At 39.9% G+C, this 25,077-nt stretch overlaps 1 protein-coding gene across 1 annotated transcript; it reads right to left on the reverse strand.

Moving 5' to 3' along the window:
• Nucleotides 1-1,720: 1,720 nt before the first annotated feature.
• LOC145433800 (uncharacterized) lies at nucleotides 1,721-23,819 on the reverse strand. Its single transcript, XM_080311057.1, has 26 exons — nucleotides 23,403-23,819; nucleotides 21,840-22,014; nucleotides 20,392-20,470; nucleotides 20,199-20,268; nucleotides 19,043-19,155; nucleotides 18,854-18,980; nucleotides 18,693-18,796; nucleotides 16,897-17,016; nucleotides 16,716-16,827; nucleotides 14,565-14,652; nucleotides 14,442-14,501; nucleotides 14,231-14,381; nucleotides 12,280-12,417; nucleotides 10,847-10,927; nucleotides 10,690-10,778; nucleotides 10,466-10,629; nucleotides 9,708-9,778; nucleotides 9,567-9,643; nucleotides 4,379-4,570; nucleotides 4,221-4,310; nucleotides 3,523-3,648; nucleotides 3,412-3,455; nucleotides 2,897-3,026; nucleotides 2,272-2,410; nucleotides 2,044-2,217; nucleotides 1,721-1,983 (listed from the first exon to the last, which is right to left on the reverse strand). Exons 1-26 carry the CDS (start codon nucleotides 23,544-23,546, stop codon nucleotides 1,923-1,925), a joined length of 2,919 nt encoding a protein of 972 aa, XP_080167183.1. The 5' UTR covers nucleotides 23,547-23,819; the 3' UTR covers nucleotides 1,721-1,922.
• Between the last annotated feature and the right edge of the window lie 1,258 nt (nucleotides 23,820-25,077).

Here is a 25,077-nt window from a genome sequence, read left to right on the forward strand (position 1 = left end):
AATGAACATGGGTCAATCGAACATGTGAACGCAGTATTCGATCTGGGCGTTGCTCGTCTTCGCTCTCGCCTAGGCGTAACGGGAGTCTAGTTAATAGTCCCGAACATAGGCGCTTCGACGCACACTGCGGCGACATAAATGAACTCGTGACTCCAGGTTGGAGTCCCGGAGAGTTGACTGTTCTTGGTAACCAACGGGAAGCCTGTCCAGTAAGTGACGAAAACCAAGACACTAGTAACTGGTAGCCCTTCGCATTTCGCACGAGGGAGACAGTGGAGTGGTGACGATAAGCGCCACCGCCAGGGCGGCCCGGGTTCCATTCCACGTCGGAGGTTATTCTGAGCTCATCTTCCCCCCGCGTCGCTATGTTCTTACGACGACAAAAAGCCCAGAAAAAGAACCCAGAAAGAGCGCACTCTCAACAGGCTCAAGGAATGGAAAGAGCAAGGGGGCGCGGAACAGAGATGACAAATTGACTATCATTTAGGCTTACCATACGTCCTCTTTTAAGAGGATTTGTCCTCTTTTTTGACTTTTTTGAAAGTGTCCTCGGAGGACGCCCTTTTGTCCTCTTTTTGGAGATTTTGTCCTCTTTTTTGAAAATTTAGGTCAGATATAGAGCAAATTGCGATTGATATGCCGCAAATTAGCACAGAAGTGACGCTGCGGCGGATATTTCGGAGTGAAAAACGGTGAATTTAGCTCTGAGCGAAAAGATGACCTTTTTTTTTTTTTTTTTTTTTTAAGTCATCCACCTGGCAATGTGGAGTGAAAAACGGTATTTTGAGCTCTGAGCAGAAGTGATGACGTTTTTTTTTTTTAGTCAACCGATCACAAAGTGGGAAAAATTCACCGTTTTTTTAGAATTCTACTCCAGTTTTGCATCTTGCAAATTTCTGAAAAAGTGTCCTCTTTTTACATTTTCAAAATATGGTAAGCCTACTATCACTGAAAAAGGAACTGTGACATCGGGCACTTCGTCGAGATGGATGCCAGTTAAGAGACTGCAACTGGTCGTTTGGCATCCTCCTATGTTCATTACATCGCATTGTGTCTTATGACGAAAATATAATCTAACGATTTTTGATAATTAGTACTGATCCGTGCCAAAGATTGGATTAAAAACGTTGGTGTCCTCTAATCTGACATCGACCTCGACTACCGACACATGCAGCATTCATTTTTGTCCTTTATTTTTTTCCAGTGTGCACGGGCAATGCATCTTATTTACAGGCTGTAGAGGCCAAGGTGGGTGTTCGATTAAAAGCCCACTCCAAGTCGCTTCATTATATCGCTATCGTGCGGTGTATTGATCTGATAAAATTACGATGTTAACTAAATTACACTGGCAAATAGTGAACAACCTTAAACTTAAAGTGCTACGATATTATCTGGGAGAGAATAGGTCTAAATTCACCTGATGATATGAATCCTACATTCTGTCATGTATAGAGGATTTCGAGTTTCGCGTCTGATTTGATCAGTCACGTCGTCATAACACATCCTAGATGCTGTTATAATATGTGTTACAAGACTCCCGCCAATTCCTGACCACATAATTTAATTGAATACTGTAAAAACGAGCAATTTCTTCTCAAAAGAAGGCTCGTAACTCCATTATTCAATTAGGTTCCAGTAGTTAAATCAGTAAACTCAGGTTCATCAGTTCCGCTGGCGGCCACTCTGAAATCCCACTTCAACCCCAGACACAGACCAATAAAAATGTTTCCCACTAACATGTTTGATTGCAAATCAAAAACGAACCATCCCGTTAAGAGCAAACCAAGAAAGAAAGATCCTGTGCAGTACCAGTGCAGAAACATGTACTGTACACTATGTACAGTGTACACCGAAACGATCAAAAAACGAAATTGGCAATGTAGCATGGCAGACATATACACACAACTTCCCCGCTCTGATTTCTAATTCCCACTCTTATAATGAAGCATAAGCCGCAGCTTATCCCCTTTTCCTTTGCCGACACTGAAAAACGAATCGCTTTGTTACGAACACGCCACGCAATTACCGACCATCCAAACTCACGTGAGGTAATGACGGGTGCCCCTTAAAAGGTAAAGCTCTTTATTTATTTTGGCGGCAATATTTTGCTGCCTCAACTCGCCAGCCCATGAGCTGTCCACCGGGTAAAACCCATCCAGTTTGCAATACCCGTTGCTCACAGAGGAAGCCTTACTGCTATCGATTTTTGCGTGGAAACTGCAAAATAAAACATGGTGTAAAAACGCACTAGAGCTTGAGAATAATACTGACAATAAGTACGCCGCATTATCTTCTCTACGCAACTCGATGTACTGCAGCCCGGAAAAGACCTCCGCCCCTTGCTTCTTCATTTCAGACATGACTTGCTGCTGGAGAATCTTACACAGCTTCTTGCTATTCAGACACGCTTCTGCAAATGAGAGGGTTTTGATTTGAAAGATGTGACTCGTGCGCGCCTTTCTAGTCATCGGCTGAACGCGGGTTAAGTACAGAGGTGGTCAGGTTTTGAAAGGTAGCTTTGCTATGAGCTTGCATCACTTTTGAGTGTGATAGTCGTAAAAAACGTCAGAAATGCTCCCTGTTTACCGGTTTCCATAAAATGTATACAAACTCTCAACTAAATCTACTTTCGCCTACTTACAATTTACTCGAGAAGTTTTCACATGTTCATTTTCTACTTCCTCTCGAAGACATGTCTTGGAAATTGCTAATACAACTTGTAATCGAGTAGAAATTTACCGCGTTACTTCTACCTCTACCTGAGGAGCAACGCTCGCTGTTTTGACCAACTCTGAGGCTTGATTCATTGTCTAGCGATGCTCCGCGATAACAAGAATCTCGACAATGTCCGGCATAAATTATCCTTTGCCGGATCTACAGCTATAGCGGTGTATACCTAAAGCAGCGAAATAGGACTTGGTATCGTCGCTAATCAACGAGGAATCCATGCCGTCGCTGTCATCCTCGTCGGACGAGTAAGTGTCGTCGCTAGTTTCGTCACTGCTGTAATTGATAATGCTTGAGGCCTGGGAACAGAGTTACTCAACGTCAGTGATACAAAATCCAAGCAATGCAGCGGCAGATTAGTTCAATAAGACAAAACGATATTTTATTTGAGACATGAGAAGAAAAAAAATCGTGCGATCACGGAAGACCCGCATCTTGTGAGTCGAGAAAACGTCATTCAGAAACAATACTGGCAATGTGAAAGCAGCTACAAAGCAAAATCATTGAAGCACTGCAATTAAATGTATGGTAACATTTTGGTAGTACCCAGTTCCAGCCAGCGGCTTTCTGAAGAACATGACTGCTGGTTCTCACACTACCAACATCAATTTGAGATCATATCATATTTAGAGCGCAGCGCCTATTTAAGGCAAAGGATACTAGCACCACTGATTTCTTAATTACCTTTGAACTAGCTGTTCCGTTCGTCAGACTCCTTGCAGTAAGTGCTGGAAACAGAAAATCGAACCGATTATGAAAGTTATCTAACATGGTAACGCGCGTAAGGACCGATACCTTGTTCCAAATGACTATGGTAATTACTAACATCGTGGTTCGTACTAACGACAGGCGGCTTCTCCGCAGAGTGCAGAAAAGATAGACGGGCTTCGTCGCTGAATACGGAAGCACGGTTCGGATAGCCTGCAAGAAAGGATGGCCGTGAAGAGAAAACATTTGGGTCAGGTTCTGAATCTTTAGCATCATAACAATGCGCAGTCACAACAAGGAAGCAAGTGATAATAAAAAATATGCAACGAACGGAGGAGCTGTTAACATACGTATAGAAGTATATACCAACAGAAAATTTTATGATTGCAAAAGGACTCCTTCTATCGCAGTGGTTCTCAACCTTTTTTCAGACACGCCCCCCTTTATGATAGTGAAAAATTTCGCGCCTCCCTTATCGTCATATCACAAAATCCAATCGCGATGCTAGCAACCCCAACCGATTTTTTGGTGGCATGGAAGGTTATGACTGTTGATGAAAGAATTAAAAAATATGATATTCGGTCTATATATAGATAAACACGCGTGAATTGGAGGTAAATTGCGCAGAGCACGAAATATTTTTCAGTTGACCGCTTCTTCGCGCCCCCTTCAGATGCTTTCACGCCCCCAAAGGGGGCACGCCCCCCAAGTTGAGAACCACTGTTCTATCGACATAAATCCGAACACCAGAGCAGAGTATCTAGTAATGACAAGCATTAAATTACCCGACAATCCGTGCTGAAGAGGAAATGGGTAAGGGTAGCCATCTGCCAAATGCGGTGTATTGATCCCTGAGATGTAACTAGACGTGCTCGCTAAAAAGAAATAATGGAAAACACATAAGATTAAACGGCAGCCGTGAGGACAAAGTAACCGAAATTACCTCTACCGGTTGTGCTTGTCGGGGACGCCAGTGTAGCGGTTGCGCCCGAGACTGTCCCGTTAGTGACAGGTCTACTTTGGCCTTTATTACTGACGGGGGAAGAGAAGCCGGACGTCATGATATCCTCAATGACGACGACATTTCCAAGGCCGTTATGTCTTGCATGCACACTCTCCAATCCCATTTCGCCATCTAAAGCGTCGTACGGTAGCGTAACAAAACGATCGGCTTATATGGAGAAAATGACAGCAATCAGTGTTTCTATGCGTGCCTACGGATTAAGCCCAGTGCTGCGGAGTCAGTACGATTTGCAAACGACTCTGATATTTTCAATATGCCAAGTTCAGCTCTTGACTCCTAACCTTTTTTAAACATAACTCCGAGACTCGGACATTCTTACAGCTTCACTTTGAAAATCGTAAGTCGATAACTTGATAATTTGTTTCCGAGTCACAAGACGTTTTGTAACTCGTAATTTTTCCGACACGTGCATTCATCTCGTTGCGCGACACTGCATAAAACTTCCACTTAGCAGTCAAGTTCAATCACTTGATTTCAAGATATGCTTTCTATTTCGCCTAGCATCGTTTTTCATGACTAGAACGCAAAAAGTTAACAGCAAAAACATTTTAAATAAGGGGTGTCAAACTCAATCGGCAACGGATTCAAACCTTCGTATAGTTCGCAGGCCAGACCAGTCAAATGATTCCAAAATGTTACCTCGATATCCATGCCCTTGTTTCTCACTTGAATACTCCATTGTCAAGCGTGCATACACAATAGTATATTTTACAGTATATAACGGATCATAGATGTTCGATTAATTATACCATAATTCGCAAACAATGGAATTGGCTAAAATACAATACAGTTAAAAAAAAGGCTAAAACAGTGGCTCTAAATATGATATAAGCTGGCATATTTCTATGCTCCGTTTGTTTTATTCGTAATCTGGCGCTGGTCCTGCATATGCGTTGTGAGGAATACAAGAGATTTAACGGTAAACACAGATAACACGACGATATTGTTGCGTCACAATAGCAAACTTCGTTACAATGCAAAATTCGAGGATGATTTTAGGGGGTTCCAGGACGACGAGCAGAATAAAATTTATACTTTCGCTATCAGTAACGCGGTACCTTTCAATTTATACCAATTATCAATTTTAGTGCTCGGCAAGCCCGCTAAAAAATACCGCAAAATAGCCTTTGGCCAAATAAAAAGTATGACGTAAATCAATTGCAGTAAGCCGTGAGATTTGCTAGTCAGCTAGTATCCACACCATTGTAGGACACTATGATATAACGAAGCAGTGGGGCGATGCCCTTTTTAGCATATTTCCCCCGTCTACGTAAGCCCGAAAAAGGTATCGTCACATTCGCATCAGATGCCATGGTATTTAGATCACGCGCGAGTTGGTTTTTGTCAAGTTTGTTATCAACAAACATTTAGAACATGAAAATCACAATTGTGCCAAAGCGAATTTCACAACAATCGCATTCAAACGGCGATACATAATGTGCAAGAATATTTGCGACGAAATCCCGCGAAACATCCGACTTGGATAATTCGATTTCTCGGTGCATATGCATCAAAGCCAGGCCGTTTAGTCGATCTGATCTGATTGCACTCCGTCATTACATGATTGCTGATCAGCATCACTTCCCAGAGCGCCACCAAGATGTATGTTTTCGCGACCGCAAAATGCAATGGTTTCGATAACGGAATTTAAAGCTTTGCAATTGGCAATGGCCTTCCTCTCCCTAGTTGTATCCATTCTTTTCACTATCGTACCCGTTTTGTGCGTTCTTTCGAAACCGTCTGCTCGCAGGAGAGCCATAGTGTGATATTCTTTTGTAGCGTGATGTCTGCAATTCTCACTGGCCTTCTTCCAGTTTTGCATTGGCTCAGTGACGAATTGTCTTAATTGCTGGCCGTTAACTGTATCAACGGCAAACAGCCGACAAAACACGCAGTATGCCCCTTCTTGAGACGGACTGTAGGCTAACCACTTGAACGCGTCGAGCCAACTTCTCTGAAATTTAAGCCGAACGACTTTTTTTGCGTAGCGATATTCTTTCGGCGGAAACTCGAAATAACGATCTGGTCTCCAATGACCAGTTAAATAATTGAATTTGATTTGGTCCTCAACTTTATTACCACGCTTATAATATCCAATATCATATTCAAAATGCGAATGGATGAATTGTTGCGACGAGCATGGTCCTTCGGCCTGACTTGAATCGACTCGCCTGCGTCCAGATGAGGAATTGAATTCGGGTGTATCGGCCATTTGGCTGACATGTTGCTCAGTAATGTTCGGCGATGAGGACTTGAAAAATGATGTAATAGATCTCTGTCCGGCCTTTCCGCTCTTCTTCATAATCGAAAAACGTCCCTAGCCTGATCTAAATCGATACCGTGCCTAGCCTCACTCGAAGAATAAAGAAGCCTTCACCCAATAACAGCGTGAATAAATAATACCTTCGCAAATTGTTTCTCACGCCGTGGTTATGCACTGACCTCACTCTTTCGAATATAATTATCCACTCGTCATACTAGATTATGCCCTACATAACGGGTAGCCAACCGGCATCATCAATAGCAGCATCGAAATTTGTTTGCTACTCGCATAAGATACATTGTGATTCGTGAGATCACCTGCTGCGTTGTGTCATGATTCGCGCGGGCTTTTTATCAAGATTCGCGCGCATGAGTCTCGCTGTCGGTAATTAGTAGTGCGAAAGACACAAGCGAACTGGCATACGACTGTGCATAATGGAGCTATATTTTAATATAACTGGCAAATGTTTATGTGTATACAGACGTTAACACAAGCGAGATTATTTTACCCTTGTTTTAACGGCATTTGTGCATATATTTAAAACGCAATAAAGCGGTTATAATTAAAAACATCCTAATTTTTAAAAAATATACCGTTTTGTTTTTCCCACTGGCTACGCTTCTGGATATAGCATTGTATCATAGTGTCCTATATGGTGTGTGGACACAAGCAAATCTCACGGCTCAGTGACATTGTATACGTCACATTTTCCATTTGGCTAAAGGCAATTTGACAGTAATTTTTGACCGGCTTGCCGAGCGCGAAATTTGATAAAAAACGGGTATCAATCGGAAGCTACCGCGGTACTGATTGCGAAAAAATAAATTTTATTCTGCTCGTGGCCCTGGAACCCCCAAAAATCAGCCTCGAATGTTACATTGTAACAGACTTTGGTATTGTGACACAACAATGCCGTCTGGGCAGCTCAGGAGCAAGTGCGCACGAGAGTGAGGATGCTCCATCGGTTGCGCAGCAATGGCCAATACGCTTGCGGTTTGCGCTGCAACTCACCTGCTCCCAGACGGCATGGTTGCGTCACAATACCAGATTCCGTTACAATGCAACACTCGAGGCTGATTTTGGGGGGTTCCAGATCCACGAACAGAATAAAATTTATATTTTCGCAATCAGTGCCAGGGTAGCTTTCGATTGATACCCGTTTTATCAAATTTCGCGCTCGGCAAGTCTATCAAAAATTACCGTCAAATTGCCTTTAGTCAAATAGAAAGTGTGACGTACACCAATTTCACTGAGCAGTGTCATTTGCTGGTGTCCAGTCCACAAAATATATGACACTATGATTGTATTATTATATTCTCCTTTTCCTCCTGCATATAACGGTTTCACATTCGCGTTTTCTATTCTGTGAATAACGACTTTTTGGACCACTTTTCCATAAACTGTGAACTCGGTGTGTGCACTTTTTTGCCTTCTCGGAATAGGTGTCAATATCAGCTAATGGTGACTAGAGTGATACCATAACCAGGGTTGCCATCGACATGGACCCAAAATTAAGGACGGTCGAAAAATTTAACAAGCATGTTTCTAAGTCAAGTGTGAGGCGCTATGATCCCTTCTCTGCTGCATTATGCAAAATATGAACAGGGCAACCGACTAGGATCAGATACAATGTTCGCTACGTTGTTTTTTCACTATGCTGTGATCCTTCAAAACTCACTCGTGCATTATCGACAGAAAAGGATGACAGCTGCTTCATGTCGAGACCGTTCTCTTGAATAGAGGAGAGAATGAAGTTTGTGATCTGTGCCGAGGTCTCGCCTACGCCTGGCATCAATCGCAAGACTGACTGACTGCACTGCGCCCTTTTTCACAACGCAATAAATTCTGCCTTCTCCGTCGCTTATTAGCTGCAGACTAATTAACAGCAGTTACCTGTTACAGCCGAAACTGCTATACCACTCACTGCCCTAGCTATCTCACAACTTAGAACTCAAATCCTGTGGTGTGTACGCCTTTCATTTATGATGCTAAAATCTCGTCGCAAAAGGATAATTTTAGAATATTATGCAACACAGATACCCGCGGAAAACGATCGAAGTTCTGTAGTTGTCGAAAATAAGACTAAATAACGACGCAAGTCGAAAGCAAGGACATTTCTTAGAAATAAGGACAGTCGAGTTTTATAAGACCTGGCCCTTGAAAATTAGGACAAATCTTAGAAATAAGGACGGTATTGCAGCCCTGACCGTAACGCTGCTATCGGGTGGTTATAATGTGGCCTGGACATACTCGGCATATAATGTCTTGAGACGTTATTCAATGAAAGCTAAAAATCTCAACAGTTTTTAGAAATGTGCAGGATAATACAACCATATTTCATACTAATCAGCATTGCTTCTTGGGTCAGATGAAATCCGGGGCAGCAGCCATATGTTTAACATCCGTTTTAGATTTTCAATGTGAGTGATTCATACAACGTAATATATACGTCTCCCGTTAGCTAAAGAGTGGAAAGGCTAATGAAAGCACCAGAATTCTAATGCTTTTGCACGAGTCACGGAGCAACTCAACAGAAAACAACACACATACTACAAATGTATTATTACGCTGTTTATGACACATACGCTCTCCCTCTGAGCTGATTACAACTACAAGCATGCACTGCCTTCAATAAACCCTAGCTGTGGTAAGTTTTGCCAAATGTAGGTTCTCTAAACAGATAGATAGATATATCTGGTAATCTATGCAAGAAACTTATTAAATTGAGTAAATAGAAGCGATAATCAAAATTATTAGTCAGTATTCCAGGAATTTTGGCAGTTTTCTAGTTCATAGTTTGGCCACCATTGTCAAAAAGGTCACAAAGATTTGAATAATACTCACTAGCAGAATCTTCCCTAGCTTTAGATATCCTTTCTTCATCACGATCTACTGTTGCAGGAGGCGGAGTAGCCGAGAACCTATAGTCAAATCGCAAGTCACATCGCTGCCGAGCTGCAAAAACGTCGACATTCACAAACTTACTTCCAAACCTTTTCGGCTCTTAGCTTAGTTTTCGCAAAGTCCACGGCTGCTCTTTGCAGCACATAGCACACCTGAAAATCACACAGGAAGCGATTAGTAACGGGAAAACAATAATGATATGAGATTGAGGTGAAATTGAAAGCAAAGTAGCCTACTAATTATGGGAAATCCTAGCCCTACATTATTATCGAGCCAAATGCACCAAACCTTGGAGGCTAATCTCCTGCTACTTTCATATTACTATGCAGGTCATTTTACAAATGAAGCATCTTCTATCATTTCGTTCCTTACAACATAATGCCATTTTGTCACATAAATTGTAGTTTGGCAGACCAGGCATAAGTCTAAATAAGAGTAACACTATCAACTGGGCCTGTACCCATAGCTGTATTATCCTCTTCCTTGCCTGCCCATATTATGATAATTGTATGTGTAAGCTATTTCTCCTCGCATGTGCAATGTGGTATGTGCATGCTTTTCTAACATGTTTTTCCTTTTTTACTATATTTGCAGTCAGTTTCGTCGACTGAATTCATCAAGTCGTTTGGACTTTTTCCTATCAAACTGAAAAATTGTAAAACGTAGCAAGAAAAATGTCTATTTGTTTTGTTTGACTGGTTACCAAATGTGTTTCTATTTTTATTCATTCAACACATTCCGCTGCGCTTTTCGTGAGAGTTGGAGTCGATATCAACGGGCAATTAACCCATGTGCGAGAGGTGGGCCATCCAACAAGTATACCAAAAATATCCACCAACCTTTTCTCCGTGCGATAATTCACCCAGAAGACTAGTCACGTAACCGGACTGCGGCCTGTACTCTTTCAGCGAGAAGTAAATGTTGCTCTCGAAATCGCTCATCTGCTTGTGTTTTTGGATGAACCCAAACTTTTCTTTCAAATTATGATGGATATATCCTATCTCTGAACAGAAAAAAAGTGAATTGCTTCGCTGCCGGGATCTTCACTTCAAAGAGCGCCAACCGTAGTCAGGTTTTCGCGCTACTGGTTTCTTAACGATTGGGGTGATTTTGTTGATGGCGGGAGGAGCTTTTAGGAGTTTCGATGACCAGCTGAAATGAAAAAATAACGAATTGAAGACTTAAACTGTTTGCCTTGTTGAGGAAATAAGTCTACATACCCTGAAAGAGACGGCGCAGTCACAGCTTTACTGCCGGTAGCCAAGCTTGGAAATTCAACGCCAGCAGGAGGGGCCGTTGTTCTGAACAAAATTCATTTTTACAAAAATGAACGGTCCAGCCGGAGGTGAAAGATTTAAAGCCAATTACTTGAACTGGAACGCATTTTGTCCATTGCAAACTCAACTGCATGAGGAATGCATATACATTCTGAGCGTGGACGATAAAAGAATATGGAAAGTCCAACAAACACAGAAGCAAATCATGGCATGGAATTACGCTGCGTCGGATATGGGATTGTTGGTAGTCACACACACCCTTCGGCTCATTTTACTACTAACTCCAGACATTTTCAATACACCAACTCCGGTTACAATTCTTACTTTTTTCTTCACAGAACTCTGACTCTACCATTCCTGTAAACCTACTCGGAAAATTATATGTGAGTTACATTTTAGGTAATATTCTACTATGTGAATCAACCTTTTTTTCGAATTTAGCAGAAAAGGTGAGAATTTAGCAAAAATTAGGTTTGTGAAAATTCACATACATGAAAAGCTTCACTTCGTAGAAAAATTTGAAAACAATTGGTTCGATTTTAAATCAGTTGGCATCGGAGCATTTTCATAAACTCCGACTCCAAAGAGTTTGTTTGTTACAAAATTTTTCTGAGTTCAAGTGTATTCATAAAATTTCATCATTTCAAAACATCACAAGACTGCCATACAATGAAAGATAGGAAGCTGTCGAAACAACTTGGAGGTGGCAACTGACGGGACGCGAGATCGATATGTCAGGTATTGGCCCGGTAAATGGTAGAAATGGTAGAAATTGCTTGCATTTGAATGTGGACATGCTCCACGACTGTGGGATAGCCGGCGAGATACTGTTTCACAAATCAGGTCCGGCATATTTGATGGAGCGATGATCTTTTTTGTCCACCTTATGATAGTTGGACGACGTGAACGCACGTGTGTCGTACTTATGCACTTTTGGTACCGAGGTAAAGAAGTCATTAAAGTTTTCATCCATCCGCATAAAATGTAATGAAACTCAAACTTCGACTCCACAGACCTGTCTTTTATGACTAGGCCTACTTTTTCATTCTTAAACAATTTTGTAGTAAAAACTACTCAAGTCGTTTTAAGACATGTTTCCATCAGTGTTTATACCGAAATTGTCATTACGTCATGGCGAAATACCCCCTTTAGCACGATCAGCTGTATGAGAATATATTTTTGAAAATGGCACCAATTTGCGACGGCATAATTATTTAGGGTTTGCACCCTGCAATTTCGACCAAATCCACTTTTTGAAACTACTTGATTTCTTTTCACACCTCCATTTTCTACTTTCACTGACGACGTCTGGATAGGCGCGTGTCAGTAGCTTACCAGCATGATGCTAATGTATAATGATAAAAATCTCAACTCACAGCATATCTTCTGCAGCAGCGTAGTCGGGAAAACCTTCTAACGGTGAGCTACGGTCCTCTTCCATTCGTTCCACTTTCTGAGCTCTCCATTTGGATTTTGCGTTCGGGTTTGTGGACGGTAGCGCGTAGGCGGCGACCCTGAGAAAATCGAAAACTCAAACTCAGGGGGAGCAATTTGACCCGAGATCAGGTATATTCATAAACAAATAAACTTGTCCCGAATATCTACAGCTGACACTCGTTATAGGTAATCATATATATCAGCAATAGTATCACCTAATATGACGTCGCACGCATGAAAATTCAAATAACCGAGGTGAAAAAATAGTTGAAGCTTAATATACTGTATTTCGATGATGCACAAACAATTAAGTTTCACAAATTTTGATAAAAGTCAACTCCAAGGCACACAAATGACAAAAACAATCATCACTCCTAAGGAAGCGAAATCTGTCAACGTCGTCTTCCACAGGAGTTCATGTAGTCTAAAAGGAGTAAATTGAGCTTACGCCATCGGTTGGCCTGCAGATGATTACCCCTCACTAATGTCAGCCGACAATATTCGGGTTTATGACATAAGTGACAACAATATATTATTCAAATCACTTGATCAATCTCCTTCAGAAATGCCACATACTTTCCACCAGTGTAATGCCTAGTCGTATGGTCAGAGGTAGATATTGGCAACTAACAAAGCGAAAGCAACACAGATCAGAAAATGACATGGATAGCCATTACTTTCAGCCCAAAATTCTGTGATCTTCTTATATCAAGTATTTTACAGAAATTCAAAATTTATACATTATATCCTCCATATAAATAGGTGAACAAAAATTTTGTGCACAGGGTTGTTGTTGACGTTACGATAGACCGAGTTACTGCATTGTTACACAAGAAACTTGCAAGCGGTTTGACTACCTTGGGCCAGGGATTCTCAACTGCCCAGCTTAAACTGGCCGTATTTTACCAAAATCAGATACTATGTAACGGAGCCACAAAACATTGTTACCATGTATTTGTACTATTTGATTCACTGTATTTACCAGTCCTATGCTGATGCTTAATTCATAGTTATGCATTAATGGATATCAATCGTAAGTTTGCAAACCCAGCTTCTTACCAGCGAGAATTTTACCTAACAACAATAATATTTGGTCAATGATTACAATATAAACCCGGAATACAATTGTTAATTTATTCTGAATGAGAGCTATGAGTCTGCATTCTGTTCATGAGTAATTTAAAATCTGGAGCTCCCTTTTGATTTTATCATTCCAATGACAGAGCTATAGGTTTCACATAAACAAGTAGATATTAAACAGGCAAGAGTTTTATGAGCAAACGAGTGTGAAGTATAATCAGGTATCAAAACATAACACAGTTTCAACTAGGGCATATATACAGAAACCAGAACACATCAAAGAATGAGTCATCCAAATAACAGAAGCATGCACTGTGCAACACATAGGCCTATGTCAGTTGAACTAATGTCTTCAAGTAATAGAAAATCACCATTTTCAACAGAGAGACTATGCGATGAACAAGCTATACCAGTAACTCAATTATTTATGCAACAATACCATCCAGTACAGTACTTTAATAATTGGGTTCATAAAATTAAAGATGTTGACTGGTTGAGCTTTGCAAAAATATGCAAAAATTCGATGGGCATTGCATGCAGAAAACCTAAGATGTCTTGAAAATTGTAAAGAGGTCGGATGTGAGCAGCTTGGCAAATACTTCTCTACTCTTCCCACGATGACCCGATGCACGAATCTGCACTTGGGGACATTGAATGACTATTCATAAATCGGGTTTCACTACTAGGAATCATATATTATAACAAAAGACAAACGTTAAAACTTTCTTTATAGCAATATCTCGTTCGAAATTTGTTGTCCTGGTGGCGAAAGGCACAAAACCGATCCGATCAAGTCAAAATCTGCCGTACCTGTCTCCATTATTAAACTCGTCCCTGAGGTCGCAGTAAGGCTCGAGTCCGCAGGCATCCAGATCGAAAAACACGTTCTCCTCAAACTTATTCGGGGCGTCGTCTCTCTCGATGAAGGAATAGCCTTTCTCGATACGCCTGGCCACAATTCCTGTCGGGATGAAAGGTAAGTTTCACGACGACGCAATTAATCCTACGCAGGACTGTGTACCCGTGATATTAATTCCTCCGGCCGGATCCGGCGTTGCTTTCGTAATTCTCTTTGCTTCGACTGACAAAAGAATAAGTGATATGGAGATAAAGTTTAGCGCAATAACGGGTAAGTTGCTTTTACCGTATTTTTGTCGGTATTGGAACGGTACGTTAATGATTTGATCGGCGCGTTTGCTCCTCCGGTCACTATGATATTGTAGGATGTGGCTCTGAAGGAGAAGGAAACCGCTGTAACACCGGGTCAATTCAAGTTACGAGCCCGGCATTAAAATAAAAATGGAACAGGATTTGCTACTTTGTCAAACTAATGAATGTGTCTTATATGGGATTCAGGTATTCAGTGACGAATTATGCCCACGACCACATGTACTATTTTGGAGTGCTCAAGTAGCTCTGGCCTACTTCCGCTACTTCTCAAGCGGTTACATTTCTAGACTACTCCCACTTCTACTAAACATTTATGTGGGATATGATATGGGATGTGTTTGCGTCACTTTTGTGATGGACATTGTCGTAACAACTGGAGGAAAATATTTGAACATCGGAACCTATTTGTGACGTTTCAAGTCGTTTGGTGTTACTCGCAAAGATGCATTTTTATAGCAGTATCTTCCGACTGCTAGTACGCAATACGCATCCCTTCGACCGAATTTCCTTTTACTTGCGGACCAACACTCACTACTTTGAGTTTGACCATCTCTGCTTGTACGCAAATAATCAGTTTGCTGGAATATGGAGGCAAATATGAAAGCACAACGAACAAATCCGTGGGCAACATGTAATGTGACTTCCAATCTGCTACTACTCGAACGATCCAATTGATTCATCACCATTCACCAGTCATGGGTCAAAACTAATTCAACATATTGTTAAGTCTTTCCATTAGAGACATGGCATGACGCTGACAATTAGCGTCAGACTGCATCTTCAAGCAGAGCTCATACATTGTGTTGCATCAGCAACATTATGACAGGCATCAACGTCGCATGAGGATGAGAGTTTAATTTAACTACACCCACTATTACTTCTGAAAGATAAAATATTTGGTATTGATATTATTGACGTCATTTTCATGATGAAAATTGAAAGGAGAAACGCATATTAAATTGCCAGAATACCAATTAAAATTATCACACATATTATGACGGGTGAGTTTACACTATATATAGATAACTTCTATAACAACACAACGGTTCAACCTCATGGCCGTGAAAGCTTTTTGGATGAACTCGGATGAAATTATTCTCGTCATCTCGGAGGTTATATAAAATATGATAAATACATGCTGTGCTCGATTGCAGAACATTTTCATGAAGATTTATCAAAGCGAAACAATCCAGCCTGTTCACAATCGGAGTTAGTGAAGGTATTCCCCATTTCTGCCGCTGAATTACACCAAGGACGTCAAAATAGTATAAGTTCAAGGCGTGCTTTCTATTAATAGTCATAGATAAATTCGCTACATTATATTTATTTACCGATCAGAAGCCCACATAATTAAGACAGAACGTATCACAACTCAATAGGTCATATTAGGTGACTTAATGCAAGAAGCTGGACTACACAATGAATGTAAACACTCGAGCAGTTGCATCAGTGATACAGCGACATATTAGCAGCATAAAAATATATGTACCTACAATGTACAAATACTTGATTAACACATGTTACAGAGGAAAGTAAACAGTATTCAATCCAATGAGCAGATGTGCGAGTGGCATCAACACAGAGATCTGTATCAAACTAAAAGATTTGGTGAGACTAGTGCGCAAGTGCAACGTTAGAATTTTACGGAGCACACACGGTAATGTAAGAATGTAAGCCTCTCTCAGAAAACTGCAATACACCGAGTGAAAAATTGCGTTTGTAACAAAAAAAAACACATCATCAGATATTGCGGTCCACACAGTTTTTGAGTATTTCAACGTTGAAATGGAAGAATTTGTCAATGCACTAAGGCAAATCTGCCAAAACATGTAAATTTCATAACAGGAAACTTTAGCCTTGGGGCACAAGAAAGGGGAAATGCAGGTTTAAGCAAAGCTACAAAATTTGTGCTACTTCATGGTCGAGTTTCATCTATAAATCGCTAAAGAGACAATCCAATTGCTCACTTGCAAATCTGCCAAAACATGTAAATTTCTTAACAGGAAACTTTAGCCTTGGGGCACCAGAAAGGGGAAATGCAGGTTTAAGCAAAGCTACAAAATTTGTGCTACTTCATGGTCGAGTTTCATCTATAGCTCGCTAAAGAGACAATCCAATTGCTCACTTGCAAATCAATTTCGTTCTTGTAAACCGGGACCATGTCATCATCCATGCAGTCCGGGTGTTCGCACGGATAGTGCTGTTCTTTCTGATGGTCCAGAAGCGAATTCTTATCGCTGACAACACAAACGTCATTGTCGAAATCCGCGCGAAAAAAAAAAAACGAAATAGAAAACGTGACTTACGCGTAAAACTGGTAGTTCTTCCGATCCTCGTTATCTTGATCGCAGATCCTACACGAGCAGTGATGCATCCGCAAGTGCCGGAGCAGCTCGTCATTATCCAGGTATCGATGGTTACAGAATCTAAAGATTAGAGACTCAGTCAGTGCAGTACATTAGGAATTTCATCGATTCATCACGAGATTGCAATACAATGAAAGGAGCCCAAATGACTAGGTCTGCAGTTCCCATTGTGGGCGCTAGCTACAAATTGGGTGATTGGGGGAGTTGAAAGCAAATGTAGACGGTATGAACTATGGGAAACCGATTTGGTTGTACAAGGCGCATTAAATCGTAAATCGTCATCGCATATATTCATTGTGACACCTTGCCTTGAGCCTTCTAACTAACCAACCAAACAATCAATCCAACAACGAATAGAGTAATTATTCGGTGATACTTATTGAAGGCAAGTTATGAGAAGTCATTAAAACAAATGTACGAACAAAATACGATGATTTGGAAGAGAAATTACTAGGGCAAGTTTTTGCAACTTTTTTTTACAGCTTCCGGCAGCTTCCTAAATACTCGTAAGATATGTAGGATGCTGTTTTAAGCTGTTTGAAAGAATCTTATAGTGAAACTTTTTGCAACTTTTGTGCCTATTTTTCATGCAACTTTTTCGATTTTTCATGAAAGTATTTTCGATTTTGGTGAAATACACGGCCAAATTCGACTGAAACACTGTAAATCAGCACAGAAGTAACGCATTTACAGGTATTTCGGGAGCTGAGCTGGAAAATTGACCTTTTGTTTTTTTAGTCAACCGAGCAAAATGTGGTCAAAATGCAACTTCTGCAACTTTTTTCGAAAATAAATGAATAAATGCAACTTTCCACGGATTTAACTGCAACAAAAACTTGCCCTAGAAATTACCTTATACGATTGATCTCACTGATTGTGTATGTCCTAGAATTCGTACAAAATGTGACTCCAACATGGCGTACGTAATGTATTCATCACAAATATTGCAGTTGAGAAATAGAAAAATACTAACTCATTTGAGAACGAATTCACCACGGAATCGTCTGCCTTGCATATGATGGACATCTAAATCCGTACTGATCTGTCTAGGCTTGAGATATGTTCCAACTCGGTAATAACAGATTAATGCACACAGCATAGCATACAGTGAACCTGTTCAGTGTTCATACAGGGAATGATTTCTATCCTACTATTATCAGGAAATCACTCACATCGTTAGAAGACCAGTAAGGTACATCACAACAAAACCTTATGGTAGCTGCTGAGAATTGGGTCACTGGAATCAATTAGTCATGGTCACTCTCAGCAGTCAGCAGTGATTATGGTTAGCTACCAAAGTTTAAGAATATTACAATAACACAAAGCCAATAATATAAACAACAATCAATTAGAGTGAATTGTACTGTATGTGTACAATACAGTGTACACAAGTTTGATAGTCTTCAGTAACAGAAAATCATTCTTTCCAACACTGAAATCAACATAGTTTGAGTGAAGTCAGTCCTTTGGAAAAAGTATGGTGAGTGAAACAGTAGGCTCGTTGTACTTGCAAAAAAGAATTTATGGTTTTAGATTTGAATCTTAAATAGGATCTTGAAGTGTTCAATCAGCTCATCTCCCAATTAGGAGCACCCTACCCAGCAGGATGGAAGGGCAGATCATAAATCATTTCAAGTGTGGAAATCTGATAGATTGAGCTTTCATAAGTATCTAATACTAAAGGCATGTATTCAGATAGCGTAGTATCCCTGGATTGAATACAAAATACAGCATACTCGCATAGCGGGTGTCCGCCAGGGGCCAGACCCGCGCTATCTCCATTTTCAATATGCTTCTCTAATTCTTTGGCAGTAAATATTTTTCGTTCTTCCGTGAAGATCTAAAACGTTAGAGCTGAAACGTTTTCGACGAACACACCATCGCAATAAGCAAATACCTTGCATTGCTGCACGCATATGTCACAATAGAAGAGCTGATGCTTTGACCGAGCGTGGGCTTTCAAATCATCAAATTCCTTAAACGATGTTTTAGGACACTTGGGACAGACATGACGCATTAAGGCTCTGCAAAATAAAATTACGTTAATATTGAGTTAAAACTCATAAAAATCTTCTCGGATGGTTACTTCTTCTGGTCTTGTATGGATTGTGTTTCGAAGGCAATGCCGTATTCATCATCTTTTATGTATCTGTTTATATCGTGTTCATCTATAGGTAGTAGCTTCCTCGAAAATACAACCTGAAAACAAAGCGCTAATTTTGATTGTTGGTAACTATTGTATCAGTCAACATTTGGTTTGGGTACGAACTCACAAGGTTAGGTAAACAGCTAAGTCAATTCGCTTACTTCTAAATCAATGACCAGTTATTTACATTGCTGAATGAAATACAGCACTCGGTTGCACCATACGCATGACGCAATCGCTTGTGGGCGTGCCTGGAATTCCCCTTAGGTTACTACCGTAAAAATACCATGGTAAATGAATATTAATGTATAGACTGAATATTATTGATAAATACAAGTACCCCTGGTGAACAAGTACGATGCAAAAGATACTCACTGCAGGCAATGGTGGTGATATGCTATCATATCGATTAAAAAGAACTAGCCTACCAGTATGCAATTTCCGTTTCCCTTACACTTGAATGATAAGAACAACAATTCACAGGAGGGAGGCACATAAGAAACAAGTCTGTTCAAATAAGTAAAGAGATAAAACGTTAAACAGTGCTCCTGTAAAATTCCACAACAATTCAAGCCAGGAGCATACTGTTTGTTCATTTAGAAAATGGGTTGGGATTTCAAAAAGTACACCTGACATATTTACAAAATTATGCAACAGTAGCTACACTGCTGAAGAAGCTTTTTAGGTCACAAAACCATAAAACTATACCTGTCCAGCAAGACACCTAGTCCTTTCTGAGATCATAAATGATGAAAGGCATAACTCATGAGAATAGTTATACCAATACATATAGAGCTGTCTGGTAAGAGCAATGGGATGAGATATGGCCATAGCTAAAGCCTACCAATGTGGAAATAATATACAGGTATCTTATGGTTATGTTTCATAAGCTATATACGTGTGCACTGTGCAGTTACCAGTCATCCATACAAACATTATAAATGACTTAGTCAAATATTTCATATCAGGCAATAAATGAAATACTTTGGAAGCAAAATCTGTCAGCAGAAAACACCTAAAGGTAGGCCTACCTAATTAGTGTTATTGTTGATGATACCAACTACCAATGCGGAGCTGAATAAGACTAATTACTTACCATATCTAGAGTTTGTCGGCATACCGGGCAATTCTTGTCTTTACATAGTACTCTTAGTTTGGTGCTACATCTGTAAAATAACATAATTTCATGAAATCCCTTATAAAATATGGTAATTTATCATAATAAAGCAAGAAAACAATGAGAACTCTGGAAAGAGTATGACTGCGCTGCAACAATCAAGACAGCTTACTTGAAACAGATGGGATGGCGACATTTTCCAATCGCATACGTCTCTATAGGATCCGAACAAACCGCACAAGGGTCGTCTTCTGAAAGAAGTATAATTTTTGTTTAGAATCGTCAATTGTCAATATTCATAGCAGATTGGTTAAACAACGCAATTTCAAGGAAGCACCTGAACAACAGTTCAATCGAGTTTCATTTCAATCGCTAATGAATGATCATTTCAACTTCCAAGTTGAAAAACGAGTATATGCTACTGACACAACACACAAGATATTGTAAACAATGGTAAAAATATACCCCCCACTGACTAAAATTTGTAACTGCAAAACGTTTTTGACATATCGATTTTGACAAGTTTTTATCAAAGCTTTTCATTCGGATTTTATACATGATTTTGCCTATTTTAGGCGATTATTTCTGTACTGTCCCACTGCACGTCTCATTTAGAACTATCCTTTAATGTTCATCGTCCTTATTGTGGCCTGCGAATTTATATACCTCGCAAAGTCATTTTAGAGATCTTCCCACCCAATCGTGATGTGTTTTGAAATGATCAATAATCAAGTTACGGTACCGTAATTATTGTATAATGCATAGACAAAATAAGGAACATAGCTGGTAAATACATACGCTTCACTATTGTAACCCGAGTAAAATTTTGTAATCACATCAAAAAGAGTATTAAGGCTGGCAAGACTGCATCAATGGTTTTGTTTAGGACCAAGTGTAACAGTATTTACCGGCGTTCATATTGACAGATAAACTAATACTAGAGTCTATCAGATAGCCTGCCAGAGCTGTCTTGATATTAATAGTGTAGGCACCTATTTTCTGAAAATTTAAAATCCAAGCGATGAAATGTCATGTGCATCATGTCATAATAATATGTTTGCAGACTACAATTAGGCAAAAGCCTACTGACACGTAACAGTAAGTCAAGATAAGAAGCTACATTTTTAAGCAAATTTATACAGCGATACTGATACTGAAATGTGATTACTGACTGGTTTTGACTAGCTAGATTTCAAAAACATGGCAAGATTTGGTTCATGGGCATGGATAACATGTATAGTACAAGAGACAAAATTCGATAATATGTCTATCGGTAAATGAAAAAGTAGCTGGGATTTACCCAAAATGCTTGCTGAATAAGGTGATGAAGAATTAAAGTTCAGCTCACGGTTGGCTCAAATAATTATGAAGTTTAGCGATAACACTTCAGTGAAATAGAAGATGGCATCTTCTATCTTAGCCGATGCATCTCTCTGGATACTGTGGATAGTCTACTTAACTGTGTAAATAGGTGGGACTACTCTCCCATATGCGCCTAAGAGCACATAATATATACCGGTATACGATTTGCAATTTATTTAGCAGTAACTAGGCTACGGTACTATATACAAAACCTCACAGGAAAACACCAGGCTGAAAACAAACAAGAGATAAACTTACTTGCACTCTCTAAATTTATAGCGGACTTCTTATCGGAACCAATGCGTCTTACAGCAAGATCTGATTTACCAGACTTTGCCCGCGCCACATGATTTTCAATCAGATAGACTGCATCCCCGTCAACCATAAACGACTCCGGATGCCGCTTAATAAATTTTTCAAGTCCACCAATTTGCTGAAAAGAATGAGCATGCCAACGATTAGTAGTCTACCTGAGTGATTCGATTCTGAATAATGTCTTAGGCTTCGAGTCGAGTATCCGAGTAGCATATCAATCATTTTGACGCCATAAGTGTATAAAAGACGTGGACAATTCAAATACGCACCTTTTATGCTACGTCACAGAATATAATGGCGGTTCTACATCACATTTATGATCAGCTAGTATATTTTCAACTATGTCTATTTCATTGCATTTTATGACAATACCATGGGTTCATCATGACTTCATATAGATTTGTCACTTCGATCAAAATGCGTATAGCTTTGTAGGCTACTGCATATGTTGTTAAATAGTATATTCATATTGAAATGAACCCGAATTCGAATATACTATTTATTCGAATATACTATTTAATTGTATATTGAAGTTCTGTACCTCCAAGAAGCATATGTTGTATGCTGCAATACGGGCAATCGAGGCTTCAGGGCTGCCACAGTAGAAAATACTTTCGAAATTATAATATTCGTTGACAAATTTCACTACTCAGTAACGGAATAAATTATCTTTAACTTCTTGACTCAAATCATTAGAATTAATAGTCGAGTTGATTCGAATACTCAAATCATTGAGTCCCGTCCTACACATGACCACTCAAATACAAAGGTCGGTCACTGAAAATGCAAGGTTCAAGATATCTTTCACGACCTACCCTACAATCTACATTGAAATTGAAGTCTTGACATCACAAAAGACATATCTATATAGATCTATTTAGGGAGAATCCAATAGTTTCATACCGATTCCAACTCAGAGAATACGAAGTCGCTGCTAATCAAAAAAACTGAAATGTATAGCCTTAGAAAATTATCGTCATGTCATTAACCCAATCAGGTAATTATAATGTCAATAGGCTGATATCGTTCATCCCAAAATTGAAACTGTAATCCATTACCGCTATGTAACATATTTACGATGTCGTAACATCTGTTGCGTAAACAGTTATTGGATTGCGTATGAACACTTCACAGGCCTCATTTTCTAGCAAACAACCAGGCGCAATAGGTCTATCACTCTATTATGAAAGTCTACGTGTAACCATGACATGAGAATGACTGACTGATGAAATATCGTACCAATAGCATATTATAAAGTAAGGCGGAATGAGTCCACAAGTGCATCAGTTACATTTTACATCACTTAGGTATTACAACAAATGTAATCATTAATGGAAAAGGACAATTAAATAATGCGAATACATTCATGGTGCCAAGACAATTTAAAAATCACTGACTCATGTAATACCATATTGCAACTACGACGAAAAGTAGCATTCAGGTTGGTGTGTTATTGTTCATGATGTATAATAAATTATAAGCAAAGTCAATTATTATCAGTCTTACTTTAACATGCTTTCTTTCTTGCAGGGTGAGCTCGGACAGATGACCGATCAATGAGCTCATAGACAGGTGTCCCCCTTTGTTCCTAAGTATCCCAGTGAAATATTCTACGACGGCTATATCCATTCCCGACATTACGATAACCATAAAGTTCGCTAGTTAACTGCTGCAGTTCGTAGAGCGGTAAATTTGCGAAAGATGATACCATTCACATTTGAGATTAGATTCGCCAAATTAATTTTACACGTGGCACGAGGTTGGCGTACTACGTTTCGTTAAGTATATAGTTATATGAAAGCACGGAACTAAATTCGGGTTGGAGAACTCATCTAGGAATATCGAATATAGCTTGAAACGCATCGCCGGAAGCAATATTTTCGTATCTGACCATAAATCACAGATAACAACACCACGAACTGGCTTGGCGAGTTCACGTTTCGCTGTCTTTTGTTTTCTTCGACCGCGCTCAACCGGATACTTTCCCTCACAGGGGACTCCCCGGTAGCGACACGAGTATCGACTAAACGAGTCCCTCCCTCGCGAAAAGCATACATTTTCCAGATGAGCATGACCGGTGACCGCGATAGCTTTCTCCGGATAAGCATCATGTACATGTCAGTGTAGCATATTAGCCGTATAAACTGCCATACACCGTTTGATGAGTTTCGAAACATATGATCTCATAGTTACATAGTATTCGGATATCATAATCATCATAATTATAAACATATTCCCCAGCAAAATACGATGCACAAAGCAAAACACAATATGATGTATTGAGCAGATAGGAGGATGTTGAGACGACTAAGTATTCTGTTTATTAATCAAACATCCCCATCGGTCTACTAATAATACTACTGTCAAGTGTTAATGTATGACAGGGGTTCCCAACATAGGGGCCGCGTCCCCAACAGGGTCGTTTGCCTATTCCCTGGGGGTCGTGGAAACGAAAACTAAGTACCAAGGACTAATACAAGAATGTACATTAACCGGTGCTCTCGTCGGCTCATTTCTGAGAATTTCAGTTCATTTTCAAATTTTAAAAAAGCGACCTTTGAGGAATGTGACGGGTCAAACAAGGTGATCAGTGCAGTCGAAGTCACTTTAAAGCGCCACCTACTTCAAGGTAAGATTGGTCCTAGCCACCGGTATGAAGTTTGAAGTGTCGGGTGAATAGAGATTATAGGTACAAGCACTGGCGTAGCAGCATTGTGCTGCCGCCCCTGGCTCTCTTGAAAATGCCGCCCCCCTAGGTAGACCGCATCAAATTTCGACATAGATTGATGTTCAAGTAATCTTGTCAATAGGAATAATTACAAATAATATGCCGCGTCTCAGCCTCACCGTCTCGACGTTAATGACGCCAAAAATAATAAAGACAAGAAATAGCGAACGAATGTATTGTACAAATAGAAAATCAATGGCCGCCTCAAAGCAAAAGCAGCGATAATATCCTCAAATTCAAGTTTTTGAACGTAGTCTCTTTCTATAGACAGAATGGATAGAGCTGATAGCCGATCATTATTCATGATAGAACTAAATACTAATCAGTTTGAGCTCACACAGCTCGCAGTTGAAACACCAATGTTCAGATAAAGTTTCAGACACGATCATAAATACGGTGTCGAATCAAGTAGCTTTGCATTAACCAACCACTGTAAAACATCAAACGTTGTTG

Source organism: Botryllus schlosseri, chromosome 2, assembly GCF_051294905.1.
Source record: "Botryllus schlosseri isolate E-star chromosome 2, Bs_hap1, whole genome shotgun sequence".
In the NCBI taxonomy this organism is placed as follows: domain Eukaryota; kingdom Metazoa; phylum Chordata; class Ascidiacea; order Stolidobranchia; family Styelidae; genus Botryllus; species Botryllus schlosseri.